General features: G+C 35.4%; 1 protein-coding gene across 8 annotated transcripts in view; it reads left to right on the top strand.

Annotated features, from left to right (window-relative positions):
- Mipol1 (mirror-image polydactyly 1) overlaps positions 1-17,208 on the top strand; it is a 349,459-nt gene that overhangs the window by 23,217 nt on the left and 309,034 nt on the right. For 7 of the 8 annotated variants that reach the window (XR_002822316.1, XM_023721848.1, XM_023721844.1 and 4 more), the window contains exons 2-3: positions 14,372-14,509; positions 15,097-15,174. Coding sequence is in view for 7 of the 8 variants with exons in the window: in XM_023721848.1 (XP_023577616.1) it covers positions 15,156-15,174 (19 nt within the window). In the remaining variant the exon portion in view is untranslated. Of the gene's footprint in view, positions 1-10,696; positions 10,731-14,371; positions 14,510-15,096; positions 15,175-17,208 lie in introns of those variants that run through there. The other variant, XM_023721846.1, reaches the window with a different exon arrangement.

The raw sequence follows: 17,208 nt of genomic DNA, 5'->3' as shown, positions 1-17,208 counted from the left end.
TAGTACAGGGTCTGTAGGGTCTCACACACATTGGACTCCTGGTGCTTCTCCTGTTTTTAGCCTCCCAAGCCCTGGGATTACAGGCACACATCACCACGCCCAGTCCTCAGGTGGGGCTGGCACAGCACACCAGGGATGAAACCCCAGTCCTTGTGTCTACCTAAGCAGGCGCTTTAAGCTGCTGAGCTATCTGCCGGCCCCCTCTCTTCTGTTCTTGATGGAAGAATGTTTTGTTTCTTCCTTTACAAACCCTACCTATATCAATGTCTAATCCCCAGCAACCATATGTGGCCTGCTCACCCTGTTCTATAGATTGTACAACCAATAAACTCTGGATCTGGCTGGTTTGGAATCTTGGCTCAGCACTGAGCATTGACTACTTCAGTTCCCCAAGTCTGATCTATGATTTTTTTTTTTCTTTGTGGCCTTGCACCGTAGCATGAAACAAGGGATCGCGGTTTCTATCAGGGTCCCTGATAGGCACAGTTCTGGAAGCATAGTCAGGAATGAGAGCACATCACAAAACTAAAAGTCAGAAAGTGGTGAGAGCACTCGACTTCTCACTCTCAACAACTCTTCCCAGGAGATGAGCATTCCCTTCCTAGACAACACCCCCAGTAACCTAACCCCCTGCCACTCTACTCATAATGCTTCTATCCTTCCTCCATCATCACAATAGATTTCCAAACTGAACCCTTGAAGGTTTCAAAGCATAGCTGTGCTCTTCCTTATGTGAATGACACTGACAGAATCTAGGACATGATAAGTATTTCTCTCTTGAGTGTCTTTATGAGGTATGATTTTTAAGTGTGGTGAATATCACTGCTGAGTGCCATCCAAGAGAAAGGAAGGCTCATAAAAGTGTTATGTTGTGGCTTCTTTTCACTGAATTTGGTATTCACTGTCTTCTGACTGTTTTCCAAAGTAAAAAGGACCATGAAAGGTGAGGTTTTGATTCTACTTGGATAGATTTTATTCATCAAGACAATGGATGAATGATTGGAGCCATTTCCAGATCTTTGGAGCTTCCTCTCAAGGAGGGGCACTTTCCCAGTAACAAAGTCACATTACTCAATACCCACAACTTAAATAGAGGCTTATTTTACCTGTGGGCTTTGTAGAGGATTTGGTTCATGCTTTTCTGGCTACAAGGTAGGAGAGCATGGCAGAGGGGAGTAGGAAAGGAAGAGGTACTCATGTCTTGGCAGTCCTGAAGCAGAAACAACAAAGGGCATAGCCAAGAAGGAGAGCTGTGTGACCTGCCTCTTCTGACCAGGCCTCAGCTCCTAACAGAAGGTCAGTCGTAAGGCTCCATAATTCAATCATCTTTCATAAGACTGACTTTGGAGCACATGCTTTGGGGATATATCTAAATACAAACCTTAACTACCAGCTATCATAGGTCCAAGACTCTAAGAGCTCTTGGAGGAAGGGTACTCCACGGGACTGCTGTCCAGAGCTGCCTTAGAACTCTGCTTCCTGTGTTCTAGACAGTACCTCTGAACTACCCTAGTTGTAGTACAAATGAACACAAATACAGCTCAGGGAACCACTCTGAAGGACATAAATGGTAAACATTGAGTGCCCTCATGATGCTAACTCCAGTCTTGCAGAATATAAGAAGTGAGGTGGCATGGTTTCCTTCATCTAGATTTCAAATTTGTTGTGAACAGCCTCAATACACAGACGGACTTATTGCAAGGAAGGAGCTCTGATAAAGAACTCCTGATGTAGAAGTAATATTGAAGCCCTCGCCTAGGACCGCTGATCTCCTGGTCAGGGATATGATGGAGTAAAACAGAGACAAAATTATTTTAATTACTGGGGGAACTGGAATGGTGAAAGGCCAGTGAAGGACAGACCAAGAGGCACGTTTCCCCTGGCCTTGGTACACAGCTTGATTGAGACCTGCTGGTGGGCTGCAAGAAGTGCTGGTGGTAAACTGATGCAGGTTAGGCCCAAGGACTGAGGGACAAAGTATTTTTGGAAAAGCACACAGGAACAGATCATGGTTAACTAGTAAGCTATCTGCTTGCAGACTGCTGAGCTAGAAGGAATTTGGGCTAGTCAAATTCCTACAGATGAGTCAAAGTCCTCAACTAGGACTTCTTTTGGTTTGAGGCACCAGGAATTCACAGATTATTTGCTGGTTTTGGTTCAGGCCTTTGACCTAGGGATTAACTTTCTTCTCAGGCCATTGATGGACCTTGCCACATGTCACTTAGACCTAGGACAGACTCTTGATTTAATTTTTGTTAATATCCATCATTGTCCGCTTGACACTACATCAAACTAGTCTTTAGAAAAATATAACTTCAACCTGCTAGATGTCAAATGTATTGAGTTCCTGTTCCCTGAAATCAAAGAATGAATTTCAAAGGACAAAGGAGGTTAAGATTAGGAAAGATTTATTGAGAAAGAGCTTCTGAGAGACAAGAGGGGTCCTGGAAGTGGGTTGCCACCTTTGTCAGGTAAATCTATACAGCAAAGTTACAATGCATGTACAACATAGGTTGAAATATAATCAGCTATACAAGTAGAATCACTTAGTTAATAGTGGTCTGACAGGGAAGCAGATCACAAAGCAAAGTACATGGAAAAAGCAAAGGCAGTATTAGGAAGCGGTGGTTGTGGGTACTCTGGTCACCCATCTGGGCAATTGGGTTTTAGCTGGATTTTTTTGACCAGGTGGTGCTAATTTATAGTGTCCCTTATTGTCCCTCTTTATGTCTTAGGGAGACATGTAGGTTTGGCTACTTCATCTTTATCTTCAGACCTCCTCTTCAAATGCTACACCAGTCACAATTCCGATTTCTTTCCTTCCTTCCTTTCTTTCTTTCTTTCTTTCTTTCTTTCTTTCTTTCTTTCTTTCTTTCTTTCTTTCTTTCTTTCTTTTTCTGACTTCCTTGAGAATCCAGTCCTTCTCTGACTATATACCAGCTTATATCTAATTTAGCTCTATAATACCCCTAGTAGGGCAGGGCTTAGTGGATTTGTGGTTTTGGAGGCTGAGCCTCTGTGGAGTCCCAGCCAGGGCAATGCCTAGTGTAACTATGGAAAGGAGGCCAATTCAGGGAGTTTCTGTGTACCTATGCAAAGTGGTAATGAAGATGTGGATATCTAGAACTGTCTGAGATTGCTGAGAGGTGTGTGAAATGAAACAGTATGGCAGTTTCTTACAAACTTGGTAAAATCAGGCAATTCATCTATGGGTATTTATCTAAGAGAATTGAAAGTATTTGTCTGTAAAATAGCTTGTGCCTTAACATTCATTACTGCTTTATTCATAATAGTCCACAACTGGAAACAATCCAAATGCTTATTCACAGAGAAATATATAAACAGATTGCAGTATACTTACAAGATAGAATAGAAAATAACTGAGCCATTGGAATGAAGAAACTAGTTTTACATAGAGCAAGAATGAATCTCAAAGACTACGTGCTAAATGAAAGAACTGAGTTACAAAGAGTGTTGTGAAGGACTCCATTGAGCTGGAGAGCTCCTCTGTCACGTATTGGGGTAGCCAATGAAAATAATAAGTCAAAATGAATTGACATTCAAGATTGACTATGATAGGGCCAGCCAGATAGCTCAGCGGATGAAAGTGCCTGCTTAAGCAGACTCAGGGACTGGGTTTGATCCTTGCTTGCCATGCAGGCCCTGCCTCCAGGGCATGCTGAGCCTGAGATTGAAACAGCATGGTGGTGCGTGCCTGTAATCCTTGCATTTGGGAGGCTGAAAAACAGGAGGATCACTGCAAGTCCAATCTGTGTAATGAGACACTGTAGACCCTGTACTAAATACATAAAAAAGTAAAAATAAAATAAAATATGTTAAATATAGGTTCAGGGCTGGCCAAATAGCTCAGCAGATTAAAGCGCTTGCAAGCAGGAACAGGGATGGGGGAATGATCCCCGGGCCTGCCATGGTGGCCCTGCTCCCAGGGCACGCTGAGGTGGTATTTGAGACTGGACATGGTGGCATGCACCTGTAATCCCAGCTCTTGGGAGACTGTAAACGGGCAGATCGCTAGGAGTCTGATCTAGTAGTGAGACCCTGAACACCCTGTAGACCCTTCCTAAAATCACAGACAAACACACACACACAGAGGTTCATAACAGGTACTTTGTAGTATGATTTGATTATGTTCTCTTTCTCCCTCAACTGTACAATTTTTATTGTCTTGTTTATTTTGTTGCTTAGTGTTTTATGTGTTTATCATTCAGTCAACTCCAAAATAACATTTGACTCTCAACCTCCTTTCTTGAATAAATTTCTCCTAGAGTTTTCTTAAGGTAGCACCTTTGGCTTTGAATGATCTCCCTCTGTCTGATGAGAGCTTTATTATGAACTTTTCCTCACCATAACCTTGAGTATTACTTTTACCTCTTTCTTTTTTAGTGATGGACTCTGAAAAATGGTGTTTTCCTTTTTCTTGCTTTACTCTCTTGTTTTGGTGAAGCATGTTGTCTGCTAGTTACCTGAGAGAGAATAGAGATGAGATGAGATCAGTTTTTGAACCCTAGCTATCTCTACTTATTTGAAACACTTTATAGAACATTGCCAGTAAGTATCTGCACGATATCTTGCTTAGATACCAGCCAAGTATAATTTGAAAGGAACAGTTAATGCTTAATTTGTTTGTGAACAATTTTGCATGCTCATAGCTGGTAATCTGAACAACTATTTTGAAAGTAATAATATGCAGTATAATAGCTATTGTAGATTTCCTATCTTGTTTTGAAATCTGTATTGTTGTTCATGTTTGTTGTTTTTTATTCGCTGTACATACACACACACACACACACACACATCCATATATATATTTTGTCAGTATTTCAAAATTTGGAGTAATGGGCTTTAGAGGACATTTCAGAAAGTACTCAACTGTTTTAACCATAATGGGATTAACTTTATGTCCTTTAAAGAATCAAAGAAAAATCAAATTGGATGCAGAACATGACCTATAACAAGTTATGATTTTTACCTTACTGAAAAATTACATAGTTTTCTTTCACTGATATGAAGTTATTTTAATAAATATGTTATCTATATTTGTGTATATATTGAATAAATTTTACCTAATTTTTTGTGTATAAGTTTACCACCTATTAAGTGATGAAATATCATGCATATCATGACCACTGTTTCTGTTTATGATTCTTTTGTGAAGGTTGCTATCTTCATTAGTTTAAATATATTATGTATGTGTAAAGAAGTATGACTGTAGCTAAATAGGAAGTATCTGCAATGGAAATAAATGCCTTTAAAATAAAAAGATATTTCAGATTCTTATACATAGTTATGACTCCAGCAGGTAACAAACTTGATTACTTGCAAGTCAATAACAATAACTTGGAAGTGGCTTCAGGATCCAGTAGATGGTCTATGAACAGCTTAATAAAGAAAATTTTTGCTAAAGGTGACAGAATATCCCTACCCTATTTCCCATATGCGCCAAGTTATTGGTGACAACTTCAACAATTTTTCCAAGCAGAGAAATTGTTAGTTTCAAGGAATTGTTATATCTAAGGACAAAGAATAATTCCAAAGCATTGAAAAAGTATATTTCCTTTTTATAAAAATACTTTCTTTTCATTTCCTCTATGCTAAAATGGAATTTGCATACTTTTCTCTCAGTGACATGCTGTATAAAATCCTTTTGATATACATATTTAATTCATTAGTGATATTACATATCTGGTATATAATATGCATCAGATATGGCCTTGTAGGGTTTTAATAACATTCTGATATTTAAAAATGCTCATTGTCGGTTCTGTGAGAGTTAATCATTGAGTTTTGCTAGGAAGTAAATCTTTTACATTCTTTTTATTTTTCAATGTATATATTTATGGGAGAGCAAATGTATATGAAAATAACGAACATTACCGTACTCATCACCTAGCCTCAACAGTTACATTTGTGTCTCACTTTGGTGATCTGTCTTGAACTCCATCCCCATATTCTGCTGTCTTGTGACCCCTCCCCTCTTCTCTCTGACCCCAATTCATTCCTGAGTTGAATACTTACTAGTGAGAAGTTCATGGGAGGCACATAATGTGTAACTTTTTGTAATATTTTTAAATATTTCAGGTTTAAGTTTACTTTTTTATTTCTTTTCATATTATTTGCAATTTATAGAATATTTTTGTAGACTTAACCATATAAAATGTCAGGTAATCAATGATGATTATATTATATAAAGTATAAGTGTCATAGAGATGCAGTTTTCTCAAATTTACTCAACATTCTTTTTTTAAAATGAAAGGGCTGGCCAGATAGCTTAGTGGACTAAAGTGCCTGCTTAGGCAGAGCGCAGCAGCCAGGGTTTGAACTGCAGCATGCCGTGCCGGCCTCACCCCCAGGATGCTCTGAGATGGCCATTGAGGCTGGGCGTTGTAATGTTCAAAACTCATACTTGTGATGCCAGTGCTTAGGGGGCTAAAAACAGGAGAATCACTATGAGTCCAGTCCATGCAGTGAGAACCTGTAGACCCTGTACTTAATACATAAAAAATAAATAAATGATTAGTCATTTATGATTAGTCATTAATGTCTTTTGGAAAATGTGTTTTAAAAATAGCATACATTGATTAATTTATTTAGTTTATTTGGAACCTTATCTGGAATGCTGTATTTTTTTTTTTTTTTTTTTTTTTTTGGTGCTGAAGATTGAATTCAAGACTTTGTGCTTGCCAGGCAGGCTCTAAAGCCACTGAGCTATCTCTGCAGCCTTAGAATGCTGCACTATTCTATTACTATATTGTATGTAATATTTTAAAATTTAGCTCTTTTCCCATTTTGAGATTTTTTAAATGTATCTTTTAAAAGTATATCTTCTGAAACAGTTAATGGAACAAATACTTCCAGATCCTAAAAAACTTTATACTTTGGTAAAAAAAAAAAAGTAGGATATCTATTTTAGGATCATGTTCTTGTTGCATACTTTTTATTATTGAAAACATTTATCAATAATGACTCAAGAAATTATGTGAACTTCGTGGTTTCTCAGTAAATGAACAGCAGTGGCCATGACTTTCTTAATACTGGACAAGAAATTCAAGCCATAAGTCAAATACTTATTTTACTATAAAGACTTGATTTCTTGTATTGTGTTCTATGACTTAGAACATATCATATTTTAATATTAAAATTTAAAAAATAAAATACATTGTATACATGTATCATTACTCACTGGAAATAATTTGATAAAGTACTCTTGGTAAATTACATAGCTCAATGACATACTAATTTTGAAATTGCTATTAAATGTTCAAAATTCAAAGTTTAATATTACAGTATATTTATTTTTGGGCTAGGAATATAGCTCATTGGCACAAGTGCCTTCATGACAAGTGCAGGGTCGTGAGTTCAATTCTTAGTACAAAATGATAAAAAAACATCTATATATATATATATATATTCTCATATATGTACCTTTATTTAATATCTTTTTATTAGTATTAAACAAGAACTATAGAAAATTATTAAATCAATTGTTTCCATTTGAGAAAAATCTAGTATAATAAATACTTTATGTGCTTATTATTACTCTAGAAAGGGACATTTTCTGATAGCCATTGTTATTGTTTTATTTCAGGTGGCATTTTTTCCCACAATTGTCATTTTAGAGTAATTTAAACTACCCAAATGCTTTTCTTCAAAAACCTTTTATATGCCAATGACTTAATTTGGACTTAAATTGGTCATGTGGAAATGTAAGCTCGTGTGTGCAGGATTTTGTCATTGCATCAGAACCTGGCACTCATTAGAATCATAAGAAATCAGGCTGGCTGTTCCCTGGAGAAATTATTCTATAAGCTTGCTTTGTTTTTATATTCTTCTCTGTGATTAACAGTGATTTACTTCAGTTTAGGACAGAGTGTTTTAATATATTTTGTAAAATCTTGATATGTAATTACCCCTCTGAAAATAGTGATATTTTTAAAATTGTAATTTTTTTTCCCACCAGTAGGCTGTGCTATACCATTTCCATTCTTTCCTTGTTAAGTGTCTATTCTTGTCCATTCCTGTCTATTCTTGTCCATTCAAGTGTCATTTGTCATTCACATAGAAGACTTCTGCATTGTTCAAAATGATACATTGTTTTTACTTTCCACATTTTGAAAGTGCAGAATCCATATATTTGAAATACCAGATATCTATTTCTCTTAATATTTTGCCATTTCATGATTGATGATTGTAGTAGTAATCTCCAGAGGAAAAAAAATTAATAGTAGTCAGAGAGAGGGAGAGAGGGATGGGGAAGGAAGGAAAAACAGAAAGAGAGAGGGGAGGGGGAGAGAGAATGAATGAGAGAATTATTGATTTACTATAAAGATTGACTCCTGCAGTTGTAGAGCTGACCAATGACTAGTCATAAGATCTACAGTCAGCAAGCTGGATGACGTGTACAACTGTTGTTACAATTCTATTACGAAGTGTGAAGGCCTGAGAACTAGGAGAGCTGAGGTTATATTTCCACATAGGACTGGGAGGCTTGATTCCACAGAAAGGTGATGATAGTTCAGAGTGTGAAGGAAGGAAACTACTGACTTTCCATCCCAAGACAGTGAGGCTGGATAAGTTCTGTCTTACTGTGTTCTAGAGGTTAAGTGTTTTTGTGGTGATCAGGCCCTCAGCCTACTGGCTGGCCTGGTCATGTTAGGAAGGGCAGTCCACCTAGTTTCTCTGATCAAGTGTTAATTTAATCTAGAAACACCATTGGGATATACCTAAAATAATGCTGGACCAGTAGCTGGGCACCCATGACCCAGTAATGTTGATGCATAAAATTATCTATTACAGTGACTTTCAGTGTTGGGAAAAAAGTTGTTTTTGTTAGCAGTTTCATGATTACTAAAGTGAATACTGAAAAGGAATTATCTGTAACATATAAATAATAGTCATGATATAGAATATTTTCATTTTACATTTTTAAACTGTAGACTCCTGAACTCTGGCATTATTATAGTCCCTAACTGAACTAAGACATACAGTTTCAAGAAAATTTGCTTCATTTTCAGAAACGTTCATACATTTTGAACTTCTTTAGTATCTAAACTTTTTGGTAGACATTTTAGTGTACTCTGAGCTTTTCACTCTATTTAAACCAAGCAAACAAGGGAACAACACTAACAACATATAACTGTAAAGAGTAGTATAGGATGATACTTTTTCCAAAATGTCAAGAGAGTCACAAAAATCACTTCCTTTCTTTTTCATTTTGGCTCCCAGTTAAATTGTGACATGCTCAGGATTCCTGGTGAATTTTCTAAGGTTATAATTATTGAAAGTAATACAGGCACATGATAAAACAATAATATGGCTATGTCATGAAAGATAAATGTTTCTTTTTCTTATTTTCTCAGTCTACCCATCCCAATTCTAAAGCTCTTTCTGTTTTTTCTTTTTATGAGGCACTGTCTCACTATATAGATCAGTTTGGCCTCAAAACCCCTATGTAGTCCAGGCTGGCCTTGAACTAACAGCAGTCCTCCTGCCTGGTGTCTCTGGTCCAGTACTGAGATTACCAGCATGAACCACTATGCCCAGCCTTCGAGGCCCTTTCCTGAGACTAATCACTGGGAGTAGTTTCCTATTACCATGTAGAAAAACAATAGTAGACCTAACTAAGCCTGTACACATAGGTACATATAGTCATACATTTTTGTTTTTAATTTATACAGACATATTTTATGCATGTATTTTTGACTAAGAATGTATTTGTTGAAGAAAATGATTTGTATGTCATTTTGTATCTAATTCCTAGAACAGTGTCTTGATCATAATATGTGCTATTTAACAAATGTTTTTGGAAGAATCTTCCATATGTGGTGCATGTTTCCTTGAATATGTGGTATAAACAATATAGATTTGCCGTATGGTTGAGCTGTACTTTTTGACCAGTTCTCTATTGCTGCCCATTCAACTGTCATCTGTCCCTCCACCTGTTCGTCAAATATATACTGAGTACTTTATCCATACATTCTTCTAAGGATACAGAGATTTAGAAAATGTAACTTCCATGCACAAAGTTGGCTGACATGAAGTATAAGAAGCAAAGAAAAGCTAAACATGTCAGTTTCATGAAGACAGTAATGTAGGTAATGTGATAAAAGGAGTTTCTCATATAGACTGGATGGCCAGGTACACTTTTCAAAGAGGTGACTTCAGCAAAGGTTCTATTAAGAGAACTAGAAAGAGACTAGGACAATTAAGAGAACTAGAGAGAGTTCTAGGCATCAGGACTGGGAAATGTAAAAGTGCTGAGGCAAGAATAAATTTGATGCGTTAGAGGAGAAAGAAATCCCCATGACTGGTGCATAAGTAGTTGCTCTTTCAAGTACAGTGATACTGCTTCAACAAATAACTTTGTACAAAAAATATTTAAATATGTATTTTTTTATTTTTAAAGTACAAATTAGAAATAAAACAAAAAATTACAAGTTATACAGAATTTCACTTAACAGTAATATGAATTTCACAGTATTTGTTGTAATGCATAGTGTTGTCTTCTAACTAGTTATTCGTATTACCAGATATATGCATGTAAAATTGGAAGAAGAAAGAAAAAGCAAAGAATAGCGTAAGAAATTAAGAAGAGACAAAGTACAAACAATTGAAAAAAGGAGACAAAAAAAATTAAGCATTAAGTGCTTCTTTCCATAGACCAGCAGAAATGCATAGTATAGTTGTCCAAACAACACTACCTACATCCATAGGTAAATCTCTTTCCCCTACTCCCAAATATTTTTTGTATTTCAGCTGTGGAACTGTGGGTACAAATATGAGGTGCATTTTTAATTTTGATAGCTTAGCTATGATGTGAAGCCATTTTTGTTTCTTTTCCTTTTTCTCTGAATCTTTTCTTACTAACCTGGCTCTAAGGAACTTAATTTGCTGGTGGCCATTGAATGAAATGGTTCCAATTTTAAAATTCTCAGCATTCCCCTGTATATGAAATAATTGGAGTTTTTCTATTTATATTTGGATACAGTATATAATATTATATGTGATTCTTAGTTTTATTCTTGGATTCAACTTACACAGATTCGTAATTTAATTAAATATATATTTTAATATTTAAAAATATCATCAACCAAAGCCAGCCAATAACTTTTGCTAGAATGTGACTTATAACGGAAGGTAGGAAGAACATCATCCTCTGCTTATGGTAAGTTTTACAAAATTTGGGTACCGTAACATTGGGAAATAAGATCCCATTTAAATGCTTTTATATGAACAGAAATTATTTAATTTTAAAGGGCAGATGTTAGAATTATTTATAATCTTTAGGCAAATTAAAATTTAGAGTAGTTGAGAATAAACTTTGTTTCATGAAGTGTTTTAATGATGAGTAAACAGGAAGAGTCAAGGCCTGGTGTGGTGGCACACGCTTGTAATCCCAGCACTCAGGAGGCTGAGGCAGGAGGATCATTGTGAGTTCAAGGCCAGCCTGAACTGCATAGCAGTTTTGTCTCATACAAAAACAAATGAACAAACAGTTCCACCCCTGAAAAACAACAGAAATAGTCAATTCATATTTAAGAGCATAGAGATGTTCAAAAATTTTTAAGCTGTATATTTTTATAGGTGAATGTAAGAGACTTTATCAGATATATTAAGATTTCCATGTATCTCGAGAGTCAGGGATGTGGAATTTATTTATATTTTCTTTTACATAATAAGACTTTGAGAATTAAAAATAACTTCAAGGAGTGAAATTAGGCATCTGTGATAGAGAACGTTTTAATTGAACAGATGCTAATATTGTATGTATGTTTGGTTATATTTGTTTTTTGTAAACACAGGTAATCTTTTTCAGTGCAATTTATAAGCAAATTGTAGTTGAAAATTGATTTTTGAGCCTAGAGTATATTAATAATAGTAAAGTGGTTGATTTACATTTTGTTTCTGTTAAGTTAGCATTTTTGTTAAGAAGTCCCCATTAGGACTGTGGACATAGCTCAGTGGTAGAGTGCTACCACGTGAGTTCTATTCCCAGCACTGCAAAAAAAGAGAAGAAAGGAGCCTAGTTTATCTGATTGCAAAATATCCAGTTACTTTTCTTTTACTGAAAACTAGTTCTTGATATTAATTTTTTTAAGATAAGGACAAGAATTAGTATTTTATTGGCATTAATCCTTTGTACTAAAAAAGCCACAGGAATAAAATATGTTGCATCTTTGCATAAAAGTACTCCTGTTACGATATATAGTTATATATTTTAATTGTTTGGATCATTAAAACACCTAATTTTTGCTGAAGAACATGCAAATGTGCCATTAAATTTGTTTTTTAAAAGATTTTTCCAGTTTAATGTCTGAATCCAAATTCATAAAGAGTTGGAAAAATGAGATGTCTGAGCTATAGGATTCACAGGGATTTCATATGAAGCCTATTTAATCAGGATAACACTGTTATTAATATTCATAATGTCAGCTGGAACACAAATGACAGACTATGGGGCCTAAAAATTTTACTTGGTGAATTTATTAAAAGTAGCTTAAAAAATTAATGGAATTTAAGTAAAGTTAGTGAATATGAAAATCTTGTGTTAGCAGAAAAAAATCTCTATTAGAACTTTCTTTAAGATCATTTTGCGCTGATGTCTTTTGACAGATTTCACTGGTACTTAAAGAAGAAAGATGCATGAATGGTCATTTAAAAGGATTTAAACACATTGGCACATTAATTTTTACATGAATAATAAGTACTTTCCAAAAGCAATTAACTTACAGTGTACAAGATATGAATTGAAAAATAAGACTCTGACATCAAGGGCAAAGCAAATGTGCTGTACATTTTAAACTTAGTGACAGGACTTTTTAATATTTTGCTTTATTTTTATAGTTTGCACAGAAGATGACTTACAATATATTTTAAAATCATGCGATAGCAAATTAAAAGAGCATTAATTTAACACTATTTTATTCCCAAATGATACTGGTATAGTGTTAAACATTATCTTCTTCAGTACTATTTACATTTATTGAAGGAATAAACATTTGTTGTGCTAATTACCATATTTTATTGGAGAATGCACTCAATTTTATGGAAGGGCAAAGCAATGTTACCAATTTGGTTTACGGTTATAAATTCATGCTTTCAACACAGACTTATTGACTATATCATAACTTACAATAAACTTTGGAAGTTTAGGTTAGAAAGTTAAGAGTGTGCTGAGTAATACAAGAAACTTTCATCCTGAGTATTATTTTAAGAAAGTAGCAAGGTGGAAGTGCCTTACACCAGCATGCACTTTATGTTGTATAATACTTAACACTTTATGTTTTAAAATATGCTTCTGACAGTTATGTCAGTGCATTATTTTAATATTAGAATAATCTTAGTGTAACATGCAAAGTCACAGTGATACTATTTTGTGTTATATTTTATGCAAATTGTACTACTTAGAAAGCATGCCTAATTATTTTATGTGACAATCCAGTTAAGCCTTAACACTGACAGAAAGATCACAGGTGTTGACTGGCAGCCCATATGGGTCCTGGAAGGTTCACCTCAGTCTGTCAGTGTCACACAAGCATTGCTCATTTTCATTAAAAGTTCAGGGCTTGCCCAGTGTTTTTTGAGACACAAACGGAGAACTTTACTGGGAAGCATTAATTATGTGTGTATTTATAAATTATCATGCTATAAAACATACATATAGATTTGCTAGAAGAAAGAAAATCAAATTAATGTGTTAGCCATTTTTTTCTAGCAGCTTTTAAAAAGGTTTTATTGCTGAATTTGCTTTTGACTCTTGAGATATTCACTTTTATGCCCAGGAGAGGGCAGCATTTTACTATGTCAGGCTCTTAAAAGAATTTGCCCTGCTTAGACTGTCAATGTTTCTTGTAATTACTCCCAGTATATTTGTTGCTTGCTTATGAATTAACTTGCATTTATGGAACTAAATCATTCCAATCATTTAATTACACCTGAGGAGCTGAACTATAATTGCTTGCTTCCAACTAGGATCTGATATGGCTTGAGCAGTATTAATTTGGTGTTTACTTTTCTGAGTGCTAAAAGCATTAAAATGATTGTGCAATGGGATTACATTTTACTAATTGCTGGCATTCATTAGCTGGGTAAATGATGAGGAAGAGTGACTGTATATTGCAGAGGGATAAAATTATGGTTTTAAATAGTATATTACTAAGCACATTAAGGCCTGTAAGACATGTTTTAAAATACTCCAGAGGTTATTAAAGACTGTATTTTCTACATGTCTTGCTATATGAATCTCTTATTAAAATACTGCAATTATTATTAACCTTTTTGGGCAATATGTAGGGAAATGGCTTCATTGACTGGAACATATTCCTTTGATATTAATAACTTCCTATATTTTCAGCTAATCCAAAAGTAAATGAGGAACTTAGAAAAAGATTGCTAACTCCAGATCAACATATTTAGAGAAAATTGGAAAAGGAGAAGCTTACTACAGCTTTATTTGAGGACTTTTTAAAGAACGCAGGGTTCTAGCTGTGAGGTAAATCTACTTTTATTCTCCTTAAAACCATGCCTCCCCTCCTGCAAGTTTCTTATTCCTTATCATGTTTACTATTAAAGCAAATGCAAGACAGAACTAACAATAATCCCACAAGTTAATCATGCTTTTTATATTCTTAAAAAAAATTAGAATGATAATCTCAAATTAGGTTTACAGGTGTTAAATGGTTTATGTGAATATATACATAGTAAATTCAAGTCAATATGTTTTAAAGTTTTTGGCATAAAACCTATAGCATAGGTAATAAAATTTGTATAAACATGTGAAATTTAGTTAAAGATTTAAATTAAGTACACTGAACATTTTCTAACTAAAGGAGCAAGAATATCTAAAAGTTTGATCTGAAGTATATTTATGAAATTATAACTGTGAAGAAAAGTACCTTTTCCTAAAAAAAAAACAAAACAAAACTTAATTTCACCTGTTGAAAATACAGTTAATTGTCTTATTATGCTTGTCTTAGAAAACCATTTATCCTATAAATTCTTTGTTAAATAAAGGTAAGGTTTAGGTGTGTTCTGCTGTATTGTTTTAAGTTTATTTATCTAGAGTTGGTTTTATTTCAGCTTTAGTCTTGGAGCAAAAACCAGGGACACTGCCAGAACAAACAAGAACAGAAGTACAAATGGAAGACTGGTCAAAAGGTAAGGTCTTTTAAGGTATTAATACCAAGCCCCAGGTGTTATGGCAGCTCAAGGTACTGAATGAAGTATATTTATTTTAACCAATATGTTAGAAGCAGACAGGCACATGTGCGTGTGTGCGCACAAGCACAAGCACACACATACACACACACATGCAGGAGACTTAGACAAAGAGATTCATGTTATTACAGAAGAGACACAAAGACAGAGATACATACCCAGAGGGAAAGAGATATGCACACATATACAGAGATACAAAGAAAGAATTTTTCAGAAAGAGGGAAAAGAAGCACAACGAAAGAAAATGAGACAGATGTATACCTAAGAAAACAGAATTTACAAAAAGAATGACTGGGAGAGACATGGGGGCACACTCAGAGAGGAGCAGGTACAGAACAGGAGGTGTTGGAAGAGAAAGGCACAGAGGCATGGACATGTACAGAAGAACACAGGAGAAAAATGCACCCAGATTCCTAGAATAGGAGAGCTGCTATGGGGATCAGAGATGAAGGAGAGTGAGGGAGAGAAAGAGATACATCATACACATATGCAGACAGAGAAAAGAGAGTCGTAAGAGGCAAAAGACACTCCCAGTGGGAGACAGAAGACACACATGGGGACAGTAAGGGAGGCCAGAGACACAGACATGCACAGCATATGGAAGTAGAGATACAGAGAGTGAGAGCGAGATATGTATGTGGAGACAGAGTAGGAGATGGCGGGAGAGAGAGAAAAGAAGAGGCAGAGACAGAGGGCAGGAGACTGAGAGAGACACACAGATACGTGCAGATTCAGAGACATATCCCATCATGAGAGTCCCCCAGAGCTATTCACAGAGGGAGAGGGTTAGAGAGCTGCAGGGGCAGAGATACGTGCAAGTATGGAGATGGAAACAAAGAGAGTCTCTGAGACAGAGATAGAAGACAGTAGGAAAGAAATAGAAAAGATACAGATAGGTTGAGGGACACAGCCTTACCAAGAACAGTGAGAGACAGAAACACATTTTGAAAGACAGTCCAAATAGAGACAGACTGAGAGGGGGCCTGAGAAAGAGCTGGAGCTGGAGCTAGAATGGGAGAGAGAGGGCACAGTGTATACATGGGGCAGGGTGAGGGGGGTGTCAAATCTGTATGGTGAAGTGTTGAAAATGTGGGATCCTTGGAAATTGCATCATTATTTTGAATGTCTATAGTTGGAGTCTTAAAACTTTGTATGTATCTTTTATTTTGTCTCAGTTTTATTTTTAAAACAGGATTCTTACAAAAATGCTAAACAGTTTCTCACCTTTTTTTGGGTTTTCTTTCTTTTTTCGCCATATATCCAATCATAATATTTCTTGTTTTAGAAGGTTAAAGACTACTTTCAGGGACTTCTGTAGTCATGTATAGATATTGTGCTTTCTGAGTACTTCCCCCCCCCAATTTCTGTGTTTGTATTTCGTTTTCCATAACATCCAGGTAATTGATAGAATTATGTACAAAACAACAATATATAATATCTGAGTAAGCTAGGTAATAGATTTTTAACACACAGTTAATGGTTTTAATGCATAGATTATATGACTCTAAAATTTGGTTCACTCTACTTAGGTTCAAATTTGTGATAATATATTGGTCTGAAATTGGGAGCTATTTTTATAGCTATTTTGATTTATTCAAGTAAATAAACATTCTTCTTTTGAAGTGCTCAAAAAGCATTCTGTTTAATTTATGTATAAAGTAAGAAAAAGTAAGCAAATAATGTTGTGCATATTGCTTACATTCCCTATTGACAAGTCACCTTGTGAAAATCATATTGTTCACATTAGAAAACAAAAGGTCTTTAAGGAGACAAGGGAATTCTTTTTAATAACCTAAAGAGATAGGGGTTGTGGAGGAAATACTTCTCGTACATGTAAGATGACCAGTAAAGATTTCAAAAAGAAGATTCGGAAGCAGGTTTTGTGACATAGACGCCTACAAAGTTTGCAAGAGACAGAGCTCAGCAAATGTGACTGAAACCATGTTAAGAAAATGTATACATTCAGGCATTTTT

This window comes from Octodon degus, unplaced genomic scaffold (assembly GCF_000260255.1).
Source record: "Octodon degus isolate 3935 unplaced genomic scaffold, OctDeg1.0 scaffold00086, whole genome shotgun sequence".
Classification (NCBI taxonomy): domain Eukaryota; kingdom Metazoa; phylum Chordata; class Mammalia; order Rodentia; family Octodontidae; genus Octodon; species Octodon degus.
Note: the sequence above shows the minus strand (reverse complement) of the source record. Positions and strands in the feature narration are given on the sequence as shown.